Source organism: Peromyscus maniculatus, chromosome 2 (genome assembly GCF_049852395.1).
Source record: "Peromyscus maniculatus bairdii isolate BWxNUB_F1_BW_parent chromosome 2, HU_Pman_BW_mat_3.1, whole genome shotgun sequence".
NCBI classification, from domain to species: domain Eukaryota; kingdom Metazoa; phylum Chordata; class Mammalia; order Rodentia; family Cricetidae; genus Peromyscus; species Peromyscus maniculatus.
Window position 1 is genome coordinate 66,130,199 of NC_134853.1, and position 16,982 is coordinate 66,147,180.

Genomic DNA, 16,982 nt, shown 5'->3' on the forward strand with positions numbered 1-16,982 from the left:
CTGCTCAGGTATCTTGCCCTCTCTCTCCTGAATTTAAGGGTGTTAGAGTCCCAGAAAAAAACTGGAGAATGTTAGAGCTGAAGGGAGTGAGGGCCCAGATCATCTCATGGAACACCCTTGTGGTGCCAAAGGGAAACTGAGGCAGAGTGGTGGTAGAATTTTCCCTGAGTCTTACAGAAACGCCTGACACCCAGGCCCCTCACCCTGTGACATTCATCTGCTCTGTCCAAAGTGAACTGGTCCTCAGCAGCCCCTCCCAGCTCTCCCAGCTGGGTGATGAAAGAGCCCACCAGGGCCACTAAGCAGACTTCAGCAATGATAGATCCCGGATCCTCTGGAGCCCAGATTCTGGCCAGCCTGGCCTCCCCTCCCCAGTCTCACCCGGTGAGCTCCAGCGACACCGAGTCCTTCCGGCTCTGCCAGGACACCTGCCCTGTCCACGAGCTGTCCTCTCCCTGGGATACCCACAGCTACTTCCTTCTCCATCCTCAGCTCTCACTTCGCTCTCCCAGGGAAGAGCGGGTTTCATGGCAGGGGATGTGGGCCTTCTAGACGCTAAATTCATTTAGATTGCTAAATTGTTTTTAATTGAATCGAATACTGTTTTTTTTTTTCTAACTTTATTTAGAAAACCAAATCCAGGCTCCAGTGGCCCCGTCCCCTCCCCCCACCCTCCCTTGAAATGTTTGGTTTTGAAACAGTGTGAACTGTAAGGGGTTTGCCAAGTTCCAGCTGACGGCAGCTCCTGTCAGTAGGCACAGAGTTTAAAAACAACAACAACAACAACAACAACAACAACAAACCTGTATGGTCCAGACTTCCCCAATAATAAAAAACCTGTGAGGGAAAGAGGAAATAATTTAGAAGATTTAATATTATCAAAAAAATTTAGTCAAAAAAAGTTGAAGTGTACGCAGGGAGAATTGAACACTGTAAAAAGAGGTAAATGAGAGGGCTGGGGGTGTTTAATAAATGCCAATGAACTCACTTCAAGCCCCCAAAGAGGGAACAAAGAAATACATTGAAAAAAAATTTATTCCATGCATATGGGTGTTTTGTCAGAATGTATGTAACTCAATTCCTGCATGCCTGGTGCCTGTGGAGGCCAGAAGAGGGTGTTGGACCCCCCGGAACTGAAGTTACAGACGGCTGTGAGCCACTGTGTGGGTGCTGGGAGTTGAACCTGGGTCCTCTAAGTGAACAGGAAGTGCTCTTAACCACTGAGCCATCTCTCCAGCCCATATTTTGTTTGTTTTTTGTTGTTTTTTTTTTTAAATAACTTATGTATTTTTATTTTATGTGCACTGGTGCTTTGCCTGCCTGTATGCCTGTGTGAGGGTGTCAGATCCCATGGAACTGGAATTACAGACAATTGTGAGCTGCCATGTGGGTTCTGGGAATTGAACCCAGGTCATCTGGAAGAGCAGTCAGTGCTCTTAACTACTGAGCTATCAATCCAGCCCCTTGTTTTTATTATTAAGACAGGGTCTCGCTCTGTGACTCTGGCTGTCCTGGAACTCACTATTAGACCAGGCTGGCTTGGAGCTCACAGAGATCCACCTGCCTCTGCCTCCCAGGTGCTGGGACTAAGGACATGTACCACCACATGAAGGTCCTTTTTTAAAAGGACTGGGTGATCTCTTCAGAGCTAAGTGTGACAGACATGAGCATCTAGGAAAATTTCCAAGACATTTTATTGATTTTACTTCTACTTAAGCAGGACCTCAAGTCTAAGGACTTCTCAAAATCACAAAATAATCAGTTTGGGGGCTGGAGAGATGGCTCAGTGGTTAAGAGTACTAGAGTCCCAATTCCCCAATGGTGACTCACAACTATCTGTAACTCCAGTTCCAGGGGATTTGTCTTCTCTTCCGACCTCCCTGGATATCAGACATGTGCATGGTACACATACAATTCAAGTACACACACACACACACACACACACACACACACACACACACACAAACAATTAATAGAATACATTTTAAAAAATAATTGCCAGTTTATTTTGATTCTGTTAAGAATGTTTTGTAACTGTTAAAATAATTTTCTGATAAGAAGAAAGGAAGGAAGGAAGGGTCCATTAGGATCTCTTCATGTAGCCTAAGCTGCCTTCCAACTTGTGATCCTCCTCAACATCCCAAGTGCTGAGATTGTACATGTGCTCTACCACACCCAACTTTAGACATTTTGGGCAACTCATCTTTTTTCACAATCTCTTCTTTTTAAAGACATTGTTATTTCTGTGTGCATGTATGCCACACGGGTGTAGGTGCTCTCCAGAGGCCAGAGGAGGCACTGGATGCCCTGGAGCCAGAGTTACAGGTGATCGTGAGCCAGGTGCTGGGAACCAAACTTGGGTCCTTTGGCAGAAGAGAAGGCCCCTTAACTGCTCACCCACCTCTTCAGCCCCTCAGCAAGGGGTCAAGTTGCATGTGCGTTTTGTACTGGGCCCTATAAATGATGTAGAGATAGTCTTCCCACTCCTACCCCAGTACTGAAGATTGAATTCGGGGCCTTGTGGAGCTAAGCAAGTATTCCACCAGCCAGTTACATGCCCAGCTGTCCCAAGGTCCTCTGACAGACTCTTTCTTCACTCCACTAAATAAGACTGAAGTTCAGGTGACTCCTGTGTCCTTTCCTAGCACTGCTCAGTTTCCATTTAGGAATCCATGTTATCCAGAGGGAGCTGACGGACATCTCTTGGGGCCAGAAGGAGTCATGTGACTTAGACTAATCCAACCAGGTCAGGCCATTCTTGCGACTCTATGTTAGGCATCTGGCCAAGCTGGTCCAATCAGAGTACAGTTGGAGTGTTTGTCAAAATAGCTGTGACAGAGGTGTGCCCTGCTGACATTGAAGGACAGAGGTAGCCTGAGAACCACTACCAGCTGTCTTGAAACCATGGGAGGCTCCAGCCCTACCATGAGGCTGCCAGCATGGAAGGAAAAGGGCAGAGACAGGAAGGGGTGGATGCTGAATTTGCAGTTTTGATCTAGATGTCTCCGTTCACTCAGCTGATTGTCATTATTACCTAAGGCATGCTGGATGAGATGTCTTTTTGCATCTAGCTACTTCCTGCTAGATATTGCTGTATTATCTTGCCCATCACAACACTGTCAATCCTGACACTTATCATAGTCTGCCATAAAAAGAATACTTGAGCCAGGGGTTTAACTCAGTGACAGAATGTATGCCTTAGCATGCATGAGTCCCTGAGTGCCAACCTCAGCAACACGCACAGACACACACACCACACACAAGTTTAGCCTGGTGGTACACACTCATAATGCCAACATTTGAGAGGTAGAAGCAGGAAGATAGAGACTTCAAGGAAGAGAGACTTCAAGGTCAGCCTTGGCTACGTAAGGAGTTCAAGAGGCTGGAGAGATGGCTCAGGGGTTAAGAGCACTGGCTGCTCTTCCAAAGGTCCTGAGTTCAATTCCCAGCACCCACATGGTGGCTCACAACCATCTGTAATGATGTCCGGGTCCCTCATCTGGCCTGCAAGGATGCATGCAAACAGAACACTGTATATGTAATAAATAAATCTTTAAAAAATAAATAAATAAAGAGTTCAAGACCAACCTGGGCTACATGAGACCCTGCCCCCCCCCACACACACAAATAAAAAGAATATCTGAAGAATGAATAAACAGATGAATTAGTCCAAACCCTCTGCCAGAAAGGCCAGTGGGGAGGGGACAGCAAGATGACTCAGTGGCTGAAAAGCCTGGTGACCTGAGTTTGATCCCGGGAATCCATGATGGAAAGAGAACTAAATCCCAAAGCTGTCCTTTGACCTCTGCATGTGTAGCACGTGTGCACACACACACACACACACACACAGAGAGAGAGAGAGAGAGAGAGAGAGAGAGAGAGAGAGAGAAGTTAAAACTGAAAAAGGCCGGGCGGTGGTGGCGCACGCCTTTAATCCCAGCACTCGGGAGGCAGAGGCAGGCGGATCTCTGTGAGTTTGAGGCCAGCCTGATCTACAGAGTGAATAACAGGACAGGCTCCAAAGCTACACAGAGAAACCCTGTCTCAAAAACAAACAAAGAAAATAAAATAACAAATCTTGCGTCTTCCTTCCTAGCTAGGCCCCAAATCCCTGGCACAGCCCAAAGCAGTCTTTTCCATTCACCCAAGCCAGCAGCGGAGCCTGGAGGTTTCTCTCAGAAATCAGATATCCTTGGAAGTAGGCGACATGTCCACACCCACGACGCAGAGCTGGCCTGGTCGCGGCACCCAGCACCTTCACCACGTTCCCCGTGCTCTGAGACCCCCCTCTCTGCTGTGGACAGAAGCAAAGGGCAAACAGGTGACTTCAGACTCTGGCTGCTGGGACTCCAGGCTTCTGTGTGACAGGCCAGGAGCTCTTCCCGGTGAATGCGAGGATCTAGTCAACCCTGCTCTTCGCTCCTCCAGCAGGGACCTGCTGACAGTTTCTGTGTACCCTGTACCCACCCAGACAATGAGACTCAGAAGCCCGGTGTGGCAATAATACCTATAATCCCAGCGTGGGCGAGGTGGGGGCTGAGGCAGGAGGATCTCAGGTTCAAGGCCTTGCCAGTTTGGGATACATACTGAGGTCATTTCACATGAAAGAAAGTCAGCCCTCCTGGTCTCTTTAGCCCTTGTTCTGAAAATCTTAGCTGTGATCTCAAAATCTAAAGACTTCCCCAATGCCACGGGTTTGTTTTTTTTTTTTAATGATTTTTTTCGAGACATGATTTCTCTGTGTAGTTTTGGCGCCTGTCCTGGATCTCACTCTGTAGACCAGGCTGACCTTGAACTCACAGAGATCCGTGTGGCGCTGCCTCACAAGTGCTGGGATTAAAGGTGTGCGCCACTACTGGCTTTTTTTTTTTTTCTTTAAGTTGTACTTGTTTTTCTTTTATGTACAAGCATTTTGCCTGCAGGTGTGTGTGTGTGTATATATACACCATATGTGTGCAGTACTGGCAGAGGCCAGAAGAGGGCTTTGGCCTCCCTGGAACTGGAATTACATAGCTGTGAGCCACCGTGTGGGTGCTGGGAGCCAAACCCAGCTCCTTGGAAAAGCAACAAGTGCTCGTTAGCGCTGAGCCACCCTTCCAACTCACCAAAGCCACCTCTTGACCTCTGTGACTTATCCACAGTGCCATACCTCCCCTCTTCTCTCCTCACCCCACACTTACTCACGTGACACTTCCAGTCACGCTCAGTCACAAATGGGTGGCTCTGGGCTCCCTACAGGGAGGAGTGTGGGTGTGTATACTTCAGTGTGAGCGAACGTAGGAGTGTCTACACGTGCTTAAGCACGAACATAAGGACGTCAGTGTACAAGCCTATGAGTGTGGGCGTGTGAGGGTGTTGGTGCACCTGAGTGTGTTACAGCATGCGTCTGAGTCTGAGTGTGTGAGTGAGTAAGTATTGCTGTCTTGAGATCAGAGAAGCGCAATTAACCACAAGACTGAACCCATGAACATTTCCCCCGGAAGTGGGGAAGGCAATGAGGATCTGCCCCCTCCTGAAGATGTATAAATTGGGGGACTTTTCTTTGGTGGTGTTGCCGCCCATAAGTCTCCCATACTCCTGACAAGTAACCCCAATTAAGCTCCAGTAGACCAAGCTAGACTTGGGTGGAATTATTTCTTTGGTCTGTCCTTGGTGCCTTATCTAGGATGAGCACTGGTTCATGTCTCCCCAAGAAAAGCCACACAACATTGAGTGGATGTCAGGATGAGGGCTCACTGTATGTATGAAAGCAGATGGGCCATGTGTGGAATGAGTATGGGAGGGGTGAGAAGGGGGGTAAATGCATCCGTGTGAGCATATGCACACTCCTGGTTCTTCATTAGCTCTAGGAGATATAGTTTTCTCATGTATGTGGACACACACACGCACACACACACACACACACACACACACACGCACGCACGCACGCACGCACGCACGCACACGGCTCCAAGGGCTGAAGGTGTTGCAAGCTATCCCTTTATCTGATAAAGGGATGACTTTGTCCGTGGGCCAGGGGTCAAACTACTCTTCCCAGCCCTGACAGGAAACTAGGGATCTCTGAGCTAAAGGTTACTTACCACTATCAAGAAGGAGCTGCCATAGTCCGGGGCCTGCAGCTTGCTTGTAGATTCAGGCCTGGCACCTCCTCCCCTCCCTCAGCAAGTTCTCAGGCCAGGCTTGGCAGTGACCTGAGCAGAGCGGCCTGGCCAAGGAGGTGTAGCCTGACATTCCAGGTGCCTCCTCACCTATGGGGGGCATTTCCATGGAGACAAGCAGTGAACTATAACCAGATGACTATCAGACTTCCAGAGTCCTCTCTCCCTCCCTAATCTCTCCCAGGCAACCCTAGTCAGTTCTGAGCAGTAAGGGGGCAAACTGGAGTTCAGCACAGATCAAGGAGCCTACAAAACAAGGTGGAGCTGTGGGTTACAGCTCGGGAGAGAAGTGCTTACTTAGCACACATGAAAGCCTGGCTTCCATCCCTAGACACGGAGGAGGGTGCGGGGCGGGCAGAGGAGGAGGACTGTAATCAGGACTGTAAGCATGATAACGCTGTACCCAATGACTTCTTCAAAGCAGGGCATTGAAGGGTTCAGAAAAGTTAGTCTAGGTGATTGGAGTAAGGTGTTCTACCCAGAGAACCCCCGAAGGTAGGGAAAGGTCTCACACGTCCCTTTTTGATACTACAGCCTCTCACTCTGGCATTTTGACAAAGGCTGTGAATGGGGTGGAAGTGGGGGGCTGGAGATTTTAGCTGCTGGTGCTGGAGGGATGGGTGTCTCATTTCCAAGCCCGGCTGCATTGCCCCTCTTCAGTTCAGAGGAGGAGGCCTGTCATCATGCCATCTGACTTTGTCCCTTGTCCCAACTCGTGTTAACTCAGTTCATCCTCACCTCATGCAACCTAAGGATGTGGCTACCATTCCTACCCCCACTTTACAGATGAAGGGCCAAAGCACAGAAGCACATAGGATCCTTACTGGCCTATTTTCAGAATGAAGGGCAACAACCATTGGCTCTCATTCAGAAGGAACAAGATGGGCAACTTCTAGAACTCAGAAGATGGATTCTTGGAACAGGCACAAATAACTTGACCTTCCTTTCTCACCCTTCTTGCCCTCTTATTTCCTAGATATGCCTCCACTTGCCAAAGTCAACTGGGAACCACAGCAAGAGGTGATACGGTTCATGGGTCTTAGTCTCCTGGGCACAGCCAGCAGAGATGGGAACCAGGCTAGCAGAGACTCCCACCTGCCTGTGTCTTGTTGCTGGCAAGGGCTAGCTTGCAGTCCTAGAGACCTAGAGGTCTGGATTGGGATCCAAAGAGACTTTCAGGTCCAATTCTTGCTTTCTTTGAAGAGGAGGTGTTCCTTTGAAGCCCCCCCACAGCAATGGTGCCTAAGGCAGTCTCTGTTTCTGCTGCTACCCTGAGGTCTGTGGCCAAAGCTCAGAAGCGTGCAGCCCCTCCCTGGGTCCCCCAGTGAATCCTCCCCAGATAATATGCAGACACACCCACTCCTCTGTCCTCTTAGGATTTAGGCATTCTATTGTCAAGACCCCCTTTAGGCCTAAGGGATGGGCAGTCTCTCGTGCCTCCTTCCTTCCCACTTCCATCCCTCCCTGGGACAGCTCAGCTGCCTTCTCAGAAACACAAGCTCCTCCCTCCCTCCCTCAGCCAACACCCTCCTATTTCCTGGGGGGGGGGGGGGGCGGAGCTTTCTCTAGCCTTTAGGACCATGGTTCTCAACTTTCCTAATGCGCAACCCTTTAATCTAGTTCCTCATGTGGTGGTGACCCCCAACCATAAAATTATGCTGTTACTACTTCATAACTGTAATTTTACTACTGTTACGGATTGTAGTAATGTAAATATCTGATACCCGACCCCCACTTGGGTCACGACCCGCAGGTTGAGAACCATGGCTCTAGGGCCTCCATACTGGGTGGAGTAGGCTCTTGTCTTGTCTTCCCACCCCACCCAACTCTACCTCATCCAAGTTTCTCCAAGCTTAGGGATGCCCCACCCAACTTTTTCAGCAAGAAAAAAAAAAAAAAGGCAAAGCAAGCCAGAGCTCATTACCAGGAATTAGGAAGACATGCCCTGGAGCATAGAAGGCCGTCTGCAGCTACCTGCACTTAGAGATGTACACCAACTACACAGAGAAATGGACTCAAGTATATACAAGATGCCTCTCCAGAGCTATGTGAAGAACTAGGCAGTAACACACACACACACACACACACACACACACACACACACACACACACACACACACACAGAGAGAGAGCCAAAGATGAAGAAAGCCAGAGACGCAGAAAGCCCGACATGGTTGAAAGAGAGCCCCACAAGAAGCCCCAGGAAATGTGCATTTGCCTGTGTGCACAGACACAGAGCCAGGTATCCAAACAGCAGCCAAGCTCAATTTCCAGGGAGCGGATTGGAGCAAATCGGCGCTTTAAGGAATATGGTGCCTGTGTGGTGCTGCAGGTCTTTAATCCCAGCACTCTGGAGGCAGAGGCAGGTGGATCTCTCTAAGTTTGAGGCCAGCCTGGTCTACAGAGCGAGTTCCAGGACAACCAGGGCTGTTACACAGAGAAACCCTGTCTCAGAAAAAGAAGAAGAAAGATGGCTTCTTCAAAGGGGTTTGTGACTAGGACTTGAAGCTTAGAGGAAGAGCCTTCTGCAAGCCCTCAGAGACAGCTGCCCTTCCATGGGACAATTCTCCCTAGCTTCCCTGAAAACAAATTCTGTGAAACGGAGGAGAAACTTTCTTATAGGAAGTAGAGCATTTTCCTTCCAGAATTCATTTGCTAATAGCCGTAAATTTGCCTGTTCAGAGTGGAGTATTCATGGGGAGTTCCTTGCCTGGAGGGGTCACAAGGTGGCCGCCTCACTCCTGTTCCCTCTCACTGCTCCCGGCTTTAACCAGCTCTGACAGTCCATCCAACATATCCCCTTGTCCACCTCTGCCTTGCACACTGTGGCTCGGTCTTGCCTCGCATACCCATCCCAAGAGCCTTGTAGGGTTTGGACACAGAGGAGCAAGTCACCACCCCCTTCCTCCTTCCCCTCTCAGGAAATGCACAGCTGTGGAAGGCATCGCAGGAGAAAGATGTTTGTTGGATTCAATGACCTTTACAAAACAGCTCCCGGCATCCCCTCTCTGCCCCGGCTTCCCCACCCGTCCTGGTTCTGAGAGTAAAGTCACCGGGCGTCATTTACTGATTTCTGGTCACTGTTAGGCCCACTTATATTTTTAATCACATTTATTGTTGCGTGTGTGTATGTGTGTGTGACCAGGCCAGGGTGCGAGTGTGGGGCTCGGGGACAACTTTTGGGGGTAGAGTTCTTGCCTCCACCGTTTGGGTTCCAGAGATCAGACTTACCTTGTCAGACTGGACGGCAGGTGCCTTGGCCTGCTAAGCCCTTCTTATGAATCATCTCCTATTATTTACTCCTTTTAGTAACCCCAGTGTCACAGACAAGGAAACTAAGGCCCAGAGAAAGAACACAAACACACCAGAGGGGCTGTGGTCTGGATCCCAGGTTCTACCGTCTTCGGGTCATGGCGCCTGAAGACCTCCGGCCACCCACTGGCTGACTGGTGGGATTTGAAAGGAAGGGTGGGGGTGGGCAGGGTCATGGATGGAGGGGTCCCAAAGAGGAGGAACCGGTATGGCTGCTGAATGAAGCTGGTATGGCAAGCCGAATGAAACTCTGCAGGCACCTTCTCCTCCCAGGGTTCACCATTCTTCCCCCTCAGGGTCTGGGAAAGGGACACTCCCTCTGGCTCAGGTCTCTCCAGCATTCCAGACATGCCTCTTGGGAGTTGGGGACAAGGAAAGGGTAGAGGTCCATGGAGGAACTGTCTTCTCGAACCCATTCCCAGGTCACAGTGCTAGCTGTCATGGTCTAAACTTGCCTCCCACCCTTTCTGGGCCTGGGTCTCATCTGTAAAGGGGTTAGGGTGCAAGAGCCTTAGAAAAGCACAACCGTACAGGCCCCAAAGCCTCTGGCTCCCACAGGGTTAACTCTGCAGGAAGGTCCCCCTCATCTTCCTGGTGAAATCTAAGTCAGATAGAGCAAGGAAGCCGGAAATGAGGCGCACTTCCTGGCTCAGGTGTGCTGGCTCGTCACACAACCCATGCCTTACTGGGCAGGGATGTGTCCCGGACTAATGAGGCAGAAGGGGACTCCAGTAAACACGGCAGAGGTTCTCGGTGCAGGCAAGTGACTCTAGATGGGATGATGAAGCAGGCAAGCCCAGGGCCGCAGAGAAGTAGCCAGGAGTGAAGGTAGAGAGCATTGTAACGGGGTGGGTCAGGACAGGGCTTACAGGTTCTGGAGAACCTGGACGCGGGTGGAGGACTTTGGAGCATTCTCAGATACGGTGAGGACCTTGGAAAGAGCCCCATTCTCAGGGTGTTACCCCTGGGGAGCCTGTGTGGACCCACAGTTGCAGGGGGCTGCTAAGAAGTCTGGACGGAGCTTAAGCAGCTGAAGAGGACAGTACAGAGTTCCCAGTCTGATTGGGGACTGACTGACCCTCTCAGTTCTCTGGGCAGCTCTGCCTGCCTCAGGGGAGATGGAAGCATTTGGGTATTGAACTCAGGACCTCTGGAAGAACAGCCGGTGCTCTTAACCACTGAGCCATCTCTCCAGCCCCAAGATGGAAGCATTCGGAAGGTGCTCAGGAGGGTGGAAAGTGGGATCACTAAATACAGGCGGAGATGGGACTCTAGACTAGACACCTGGGGGTGTGTGCTCAAATAACACCAAAGCTCTGATACTAGTTCCAGAAAGAGCAGACTCTGATGGGATGGCATATGCTTTTGATGCCAACGAAGGATCTCTGTGAGTTCAAGGTCAGCCTGGTCGACAGAGTGAGTCCCAGGATAGATAGCCAGGGCTACGTAGACTCTCTCAAAACAAACAAAAAAAGAAGCAGAAAGGCACAGTTCCTGTTTTATGCATACATTTTATTCTTTTTTTTATAAAAGGCAATAGTACATTGTTGATTGGAGCATTAAAGGAAGGAAACAACCCCTTTAAAAAGGAGTCTCCCTACCCCTATTCCTAGGACTGTAACATATATATATAAAATGTACGTGTATATTTATATTTTTTTTTTTAAAAAAAAAAAGAAAATATGAAACTTGCGGCCTGGACTTCATCCCCACCCCAATGCCTATCTTATGACAGAAATACACTACACAGCCCCTACTCAGGGGTCACAGCTCCAGATGTGAGCTGGGCCTCTCTTATCTCTTTCCCTCTCCCAAAGCCTAGAACCCCACTGTAAAAGAAGAGCAGACGCACACATACTCAGAAGCACACTTCTGGGTCCCCCTCCACGTGGAGTCCCTGAAGCATGCGCACTCTGGTACTTTCCGTCCTCACTCCCTTCTCCTGGGCTCCTTGAGCTGCTAGGGTCTGTTTTGAAAATTTGGTCCCTTGCCCTGAATGCCTAGAGAACAGCCCACACACCGGCACATCCTTCTTTTTGGGGAAACAAAAGGATGTTTGGTCCAACTTGCTATCCTACCTTGACTTAAGAGTGGGGGCCTAATGTTTTATGGGGCAGAAGTTCAGTAGAAACTTTGAAAGGGCCATCCAGCAGGGGCAGCGGATACAGGAGCATCTTAGCCTGTGAGAGGCATCACAAGGGTGCGTTTAGGAAGCGGCCCCCACACAGTCAGTGGATACTCAAGAGAGTGAACAGTGGGATGGCTGCTGCCCACTCAGATCTGTTCCTTGTGCTTCACGTGAGCCAGCTTCACGTTCTCTGCCTCGGTGGAGGGTGGGGGCTGCTCCAGGTGGCAACCAATCATGAGCTGGTACACGAAGACGCCAGCGATGGAACCCAGGAGTGGAGAGACGATGGGTACCCACCACCAGTGCCGGCCGGTCCTGGAGGACAGAGACAGGTGATCAGAGACAGGCGGGCAGGGCAGGGGACAGGCAAGCTAAGCTGAGCGCGGCAGCTGTACTCACGTGAAGACTTCTGAGCCCCAGCCAGCTAGAGCGGTAAAAAGACGAGGGCCGAAGTCTCGGGCAGGGTTGACAGCATAGCCAGAATTGAAGCCCATGGAGGTCCCAATGACCAGGACCACAAGGCCCACGGTGAAGGCCTCCAGGCCGCGGGGCACAGGGTTGTTATAGGGGTCAACAATGGCCAGCACACAGACGATGAGGGAGGCTGTGCCGATGAACTGGAAAGCCGAGAGAACAAGGTGAGAGAGAGGCCCCTTCCCCAATGCTCCCATGCCTCCCTCCCTCTGCCTTGCCCTGACTAGGATGCTTGTAAGCCCAGCAATTCAGTGGGAAGCTCCATGCTTTATAAAGGACCCGCCCGCCACCATGTTCTGAGGTCCGGGGGTCCCCCACAAATTGAGAAATCCTGCTACAAGCAAGAAGTGTTGTCCAAAACAAGTCTGTTCCTCTGCATTCACCTCGCATGTCCCCGATCCATACCTGATCAAAGAAGCCATTGACCATGTCCAAGTGTCCAGAGGGGTAGGTGGCAAAGATGCCCGCTGTGCCATTGGGGCCGGAGACGATAAGCTCATTGTTGGCAAAGCCCCAGATTGCATCTGGTTGGTGACAGAGTAGATCCGTTGTGAGTGCGGGCAGGGCCTCCCCTCTCAGCCGCGCCCTCCCCACCCTGCCAGGGGTCATGGGTAAGCATACTACTCCGGAGGCACAGGCGGCGGGGTGGGGTGGAGGACCTGAGACTTGGTTGTTGCCCAACTTGTTTCTTTCCCTTGGAGCCCCCAACCTGGGCCTGAGTGTTCATGAGTCATGAGCCCCGGGCCTGGGCAGGCCTCACTCGGCTGTCAGCAACGGGCCTGGCGCCAACAGGTACTTAAAGAGCGAGAGTGCCGTGGAGAAAGGCAGCATGGGCGATGCTTACCATAGTACAGCCCGAAAACGATGCCCGCGCCCAAGAAGGCCCCCAGCGTCTGCGCCAGGGTGTAGATGGGCAGCTTGATCCAGGGCTCGCGTGCCAGGAAGCACATGGCAAAGGTCACAGCGGGGTTCAAGTGGGCTCCTGAGGAGAGGGGTTAGAACCTATTAGCTGCAGCCCACCACCGTGGGGAGGCCAGGGCTGCCATGCGCACCTCCCTTCTGGGCTGCAGGAAGGTTTCCTTGGCCCGCACGGCCGTTGGACTGTGTCCCAGATTGATAATCTCTGATTGCAAGGTGAGAGTCAAGGGTTCCAGAGTGTCAAGCCTCTCCCAGCCCTGTCTCCAAAGGTCCCCAAGCTGAGGGCACGGTTAGGACCCGCACTTGGGGATAGCCCTCCCTCTCTCCTCTCTAGCCAGACACTTGCTGGAAATGCTGATGAGGGCCGAGGCCTGAGACTGAGGTGGAGGCCTTACCCGACACTTGGCCGGCCACCAAGATGGCGAGGGTGACGGCGAATCCAAAAGCCAAGTTGATGGTGAGGAAGCCACCATGGGTGCCCCGGCTGAGCACCACCTGAGCCACGGAGCCACAGCCAAACATCTGTGTCGGAAAACAGAACAAAGGAAGTCCCATTGAGACCAGCGGCTCCTGCTAACACAGAAGACTGGAGGTCCTTCCTGGAATGTAACCCAAATCCTCCCTGCTGTAATCACAGGTCCTTCTCCGGCTTGCGTTCCATCTTGAATATCGCAGAGCCCCGTGGGAGGGACTTGGGATGGGTAGAGGACCGGGAACCCAGATGGCCGAACAATATCCCCTGGTTCAGAAGGGCATGGGAGGGGGCCGTCACTCTAGCAGTGTCTGCCTCTGCCCTCCAGACCTGGCACACAGGTAGAAAGTGCCCTGCCCCTGCACGCAAGCTGTTCCAATGCTAAGGTCATAGTGGAAGTGTTGGGGGACCCGGAGATTGGAGGGAGAACAAAAATAAGGTTGAATCAACTCTTGAAATATCTGAGTGCCCAGCCCTCACCACATTCCTCACTTAACAACTTCCCTCTCCTGGATCTGTCCCTCTGAGCACCTCCCCAGGCTAACCTTCCCCTCCCTTCTCCAACCCTCTCTCTGCCTGGAGGAGAGTCCTAAAGACTAGGTTTTAAGAGGCTTTTCTCTCCAACGCCAGTGAGATCTGTTCTAACCTTCTACCTGGGAGAGAGGGACTGAAAGGGACCCGAGTCCCTCAAGTTCAGCATGTACGGACACAGTAAGTGTTCAAAAGGGGAAATACTCTCCACGAGCTGTAAAATACTGTCGTCCTGAGTCTCTAGCGTCCCTCAAAGCTCCTCCAGCCCAGCCCTGGGTCTCCTTTCTCACTTCTCCATAACTGAAAGTGCTATGTTGAGCTGGGCCTGATCCCAGCACCCAGGAGGCAGAGACAGGCAGATGTCTGTGAGTTCGAGGCCAGCGTAGTCTGCATAGTTCCAAGACAACCAGGGCCATGTAGAGAGACCCTGTCTTTAAAAACAAACAAAAAAACAAAAAAAGTGCCCTGCTAGCCAGCAGGCCGCGCTCCATTAACTCTAATGGGCCCGCGCCATGTACTGAGTTGTTAAGCACTGATTATTATCACCCAGAAAGATGAGACAGGGGAGCCAGTGGAGGTGATTCAGGGCACAGGTGTGCAGGCAGGGGTGAAGCAAGGGTTGGAGATTGTAGGAGTGCGGGGTGGAGGCACGTGGAGGTCTTCAGCACTGTGCCCAGCCAGACCCCAGCCTGAGCTCTTTGCCTGCCTGAGGCCCAGACCTGGCTTCATGCCAAGAGGCCTTGGCGCGGGGAGCTATCAAAGCCAGTTCCACCACCTTGGGGCTAATCTTCCTCTTCCTTCTCCACCTCCTCCCCCCCATCTCCAGGTTCTCAGCTAGCCCCTCACCCCACCCAACTATATACCTCAGGAAAGAGGGCTTTTCTCACCCCCAAAGACAACCCGGATTCTGACGCGGCAAGGTTCTGGGTCTCCAACACAGGTACCCAGGCAGGCCCTCACCCATCAGGGTGTCCCCTAGGTCTGCCCCACCCCGGCTCTGCTTTTCACCAACACTTGATACCTCACATCTACCTGAGCCTGAAAGCCTTCACCACAAATCCAGCACCCTCTTTTTTGTGGTCCACGATAAGCTAAATGATCCTGGGACCCAGCGAGGGTTGACTATTCTTTTCACAGAGGACTTGATCTGAGACTTGGGAAGGGATAAAGAAGCTCTCTGGGACGTGGAAGACACTTTCCTTGTCCTTGGTGCCCCCAAACAGGTGGCTGGACTCACAAACCAAGATAGGGAAGAGTGGGGGGGGCGATAGTGTCCCCCGACTCCCTTCCTGGCCCAGGGGAGAGAGGGGATGGGGACAACTGATAGGCCACTAGTCTGTGAGGTCAGAGGCCAGTTTGGGGCCTCTTCTCCCCAGCCTGCCCCACCACCCCCTGCCCCACCACCCCCTCTTGTCATTTAACTGATCTATATTACCTAGGACTCGGGGGCACTGGAACTCAAGTAACCCACCCACTGCAATGGGACAACTTAATTCAGAAGAGCCTCAGAGGAAAACAAAGGTAACGAAGAAAATCGGAGTAACTGGGACAGGAAATGAGCACCCTAACTGCCTGTCAGACTAAGAAATGCACCCAGAGTTACCCAGAACAGCTCAGGGTGAACCTGCAGAAACCTCAGCATGGGGGATCAGAGGGCCACGAGTAACTGAGAAGCAGAGGAAGGATCAAAGGGCCAGCAATCTTCTGCAGATTCGCTGGGAGTAAGTGGGTGGCAGGCGAGATCTGAAGTACTAGACATGAGGGAAACAAATTTAGAGACGCGCGCGCACACACACCCAGCCCTCTGTTAGGACCCTGTTTCCTCCCACCCTATCTTCGGGACATTCCTTTTTCCAATCTTGCCTCTAGCAGCCCCAGAGACCTGCGCCCTCTGCCCCCACCTGTGGTAATCTGTCCTCACTTCACTGCAACTTTTGGACTTCCCGAGGCTTAATTATTCATTAGGGGCCAGACACCCAAGACCCAAATAACCTAGTAAGGGGTCCGTTTGCCTTCACTGTGTCCTGGGGTTGGGGCTCTGGGAAGAGCTGCAAGACTGGGAAGTAAAAGGCTGACGGCCCCAAACTGTAGGGGTGACCCTTCTGTTAGCCTGGGGTCCGCCCGGGTCTCCAGGGGTAAAGGAGCGAGTTGTTCTTGCTCACGTTCGTTCTCAAGAGTCAGGGCTGTCAGGAACTGAGTTAGAACTGTGAAGATGAGGGAGGGCTTTGGAGGTCGGCTTGACCCTGAGGGTTTAGCCTGGAGAGCAGTGGGAACTGGTCGGATCGGCCTTGGAAAGCTGTCCCTCGGAATAAGGAATTGGGGAGCACGAGGGCTGGAGAGAGAACGGGGTGCTCACTTCCCTGCACTCACCACAAGGATGAGGGTCCCCAGGCACTCCGCCAGCGCCTGGCGAAGCAGCCGGTAGCGGATATGGAGCATCTCCCCGCAACGGTTCACCAGCTCCTTCTGTCGACCCATGGCAAAGCAGGCAGCGACGCGGTCGGGCGTGGGGCCGAGAAGTGGCTAGCGGCGGGCACCGAGAGCGGCGGCCGCAGCCTAGGTGGCGTCCTTTATATGTACGGGAGAGCGGCCCCGCCCGTAGCGCCCTGCCGGGGGCGGATCGGAGTGCAGCCACCCCAGCCACCGCCCAGCCTAGGGGCTCTGGTGGAGACGCGGGGTGACAGGAGCTGGCCAGGAAGGTCCTAAGGAGCTTTAAGGGTGGATTGGCTCTGGAGGACACGTAGGGGAGGGAGTCAGTTTAGGGAAGGACTGAAGTACTGCGAAAAAGGACCTGAAGCAAAAGCGATCTCCCCGGGTCACAGTGAGTCTTGTGGGCATCATCTCACGCTAGGGGTGAAATCTGTCATCACGAAGAGGAACCAGCTTGCTACAAGATGAGCAGGTCCTCAGTCAGGCGGCTGAAAAGGAGGCTAGGGGCCCCAAGTGGAAGAGAACTCACAGTGCCTACCCTGGCGGGCACACGCGTGCT

At 52.1% G+C, this 16,982-nt stretch overlaps 1 protein-coding gene across 2 annotated transcripts; it reads right to left on the minus strand.

Moving 5' to 3' along the window:
• Nucleotides 1-10,961: 10,961 nt before the first annotated feature.
• On the minus strand, nucleotides 10,962-16,548 carry Aqp3 (aquaporin 3 (Gill blood group)). Of its 2 annotated transcripts, XM_006985942.4 has the most exons (6): nucleotides 16,364-16,547; nucleotides 13,386-13,512; nucleotides 12,917-13,054; nucleotides 12,478-12,596; nucleotides 11,998-12,215; nucleotides 10,962-11,913 (listed from the first exon to the last, which is right to left on the minus strand). In XM_006985942.4, exons 1-6 carry the CDS (start codon nucleotides 16,469-16,471, stop codon nucleotides 11,745-11,747), a joined length of 879 nt encoding a protein of 292 aa, XP_006986004.1. In that variant the 5' UTR covers nucleotides 16,472-16,547; the 3' UTR covers nucleotides 10,962-11,744. The 2 variants fall into 2 exon arrangements, with proteins under 2 accessions (XP_006986004.1, XP_015860013.1); XM_016004527.3 differs by lacking the exon at nucleotides 11,998-12,215 and having other exon boundaries at nucleotides 11,563-11,913; nucleotides 16,364-16,548.
• Nucleotides 16,549-16,982: the final 434 nt, after the last annotated feature.

Excerpts from the sequence above, each read along its gene's own strand:
- Aqp3 (XM_006985942.4), bottom strand. The coding sequence starts at position 16,471 with ATGGGTCGACAGAAGGAGCTGGTGAACCGTTGCGGGGAGATGCTCCAT. Across the intron at positions 13,513-16,363 it reads TGGGGACCCTCATCCTTGTG|ATGTTTGGCTGTGGCTCCGT; the intron begins GTGAGTGCAGGG and ends TTTCCGACACAG. Across the intron at positions 11,914-11,997 it reads TGGGGCTCAGAAGTCTTCAC|GACCGGCCGGCACTGGTGGT; the intron begins GTGAGTACAGCT and ends TCTGTCCTCCAG.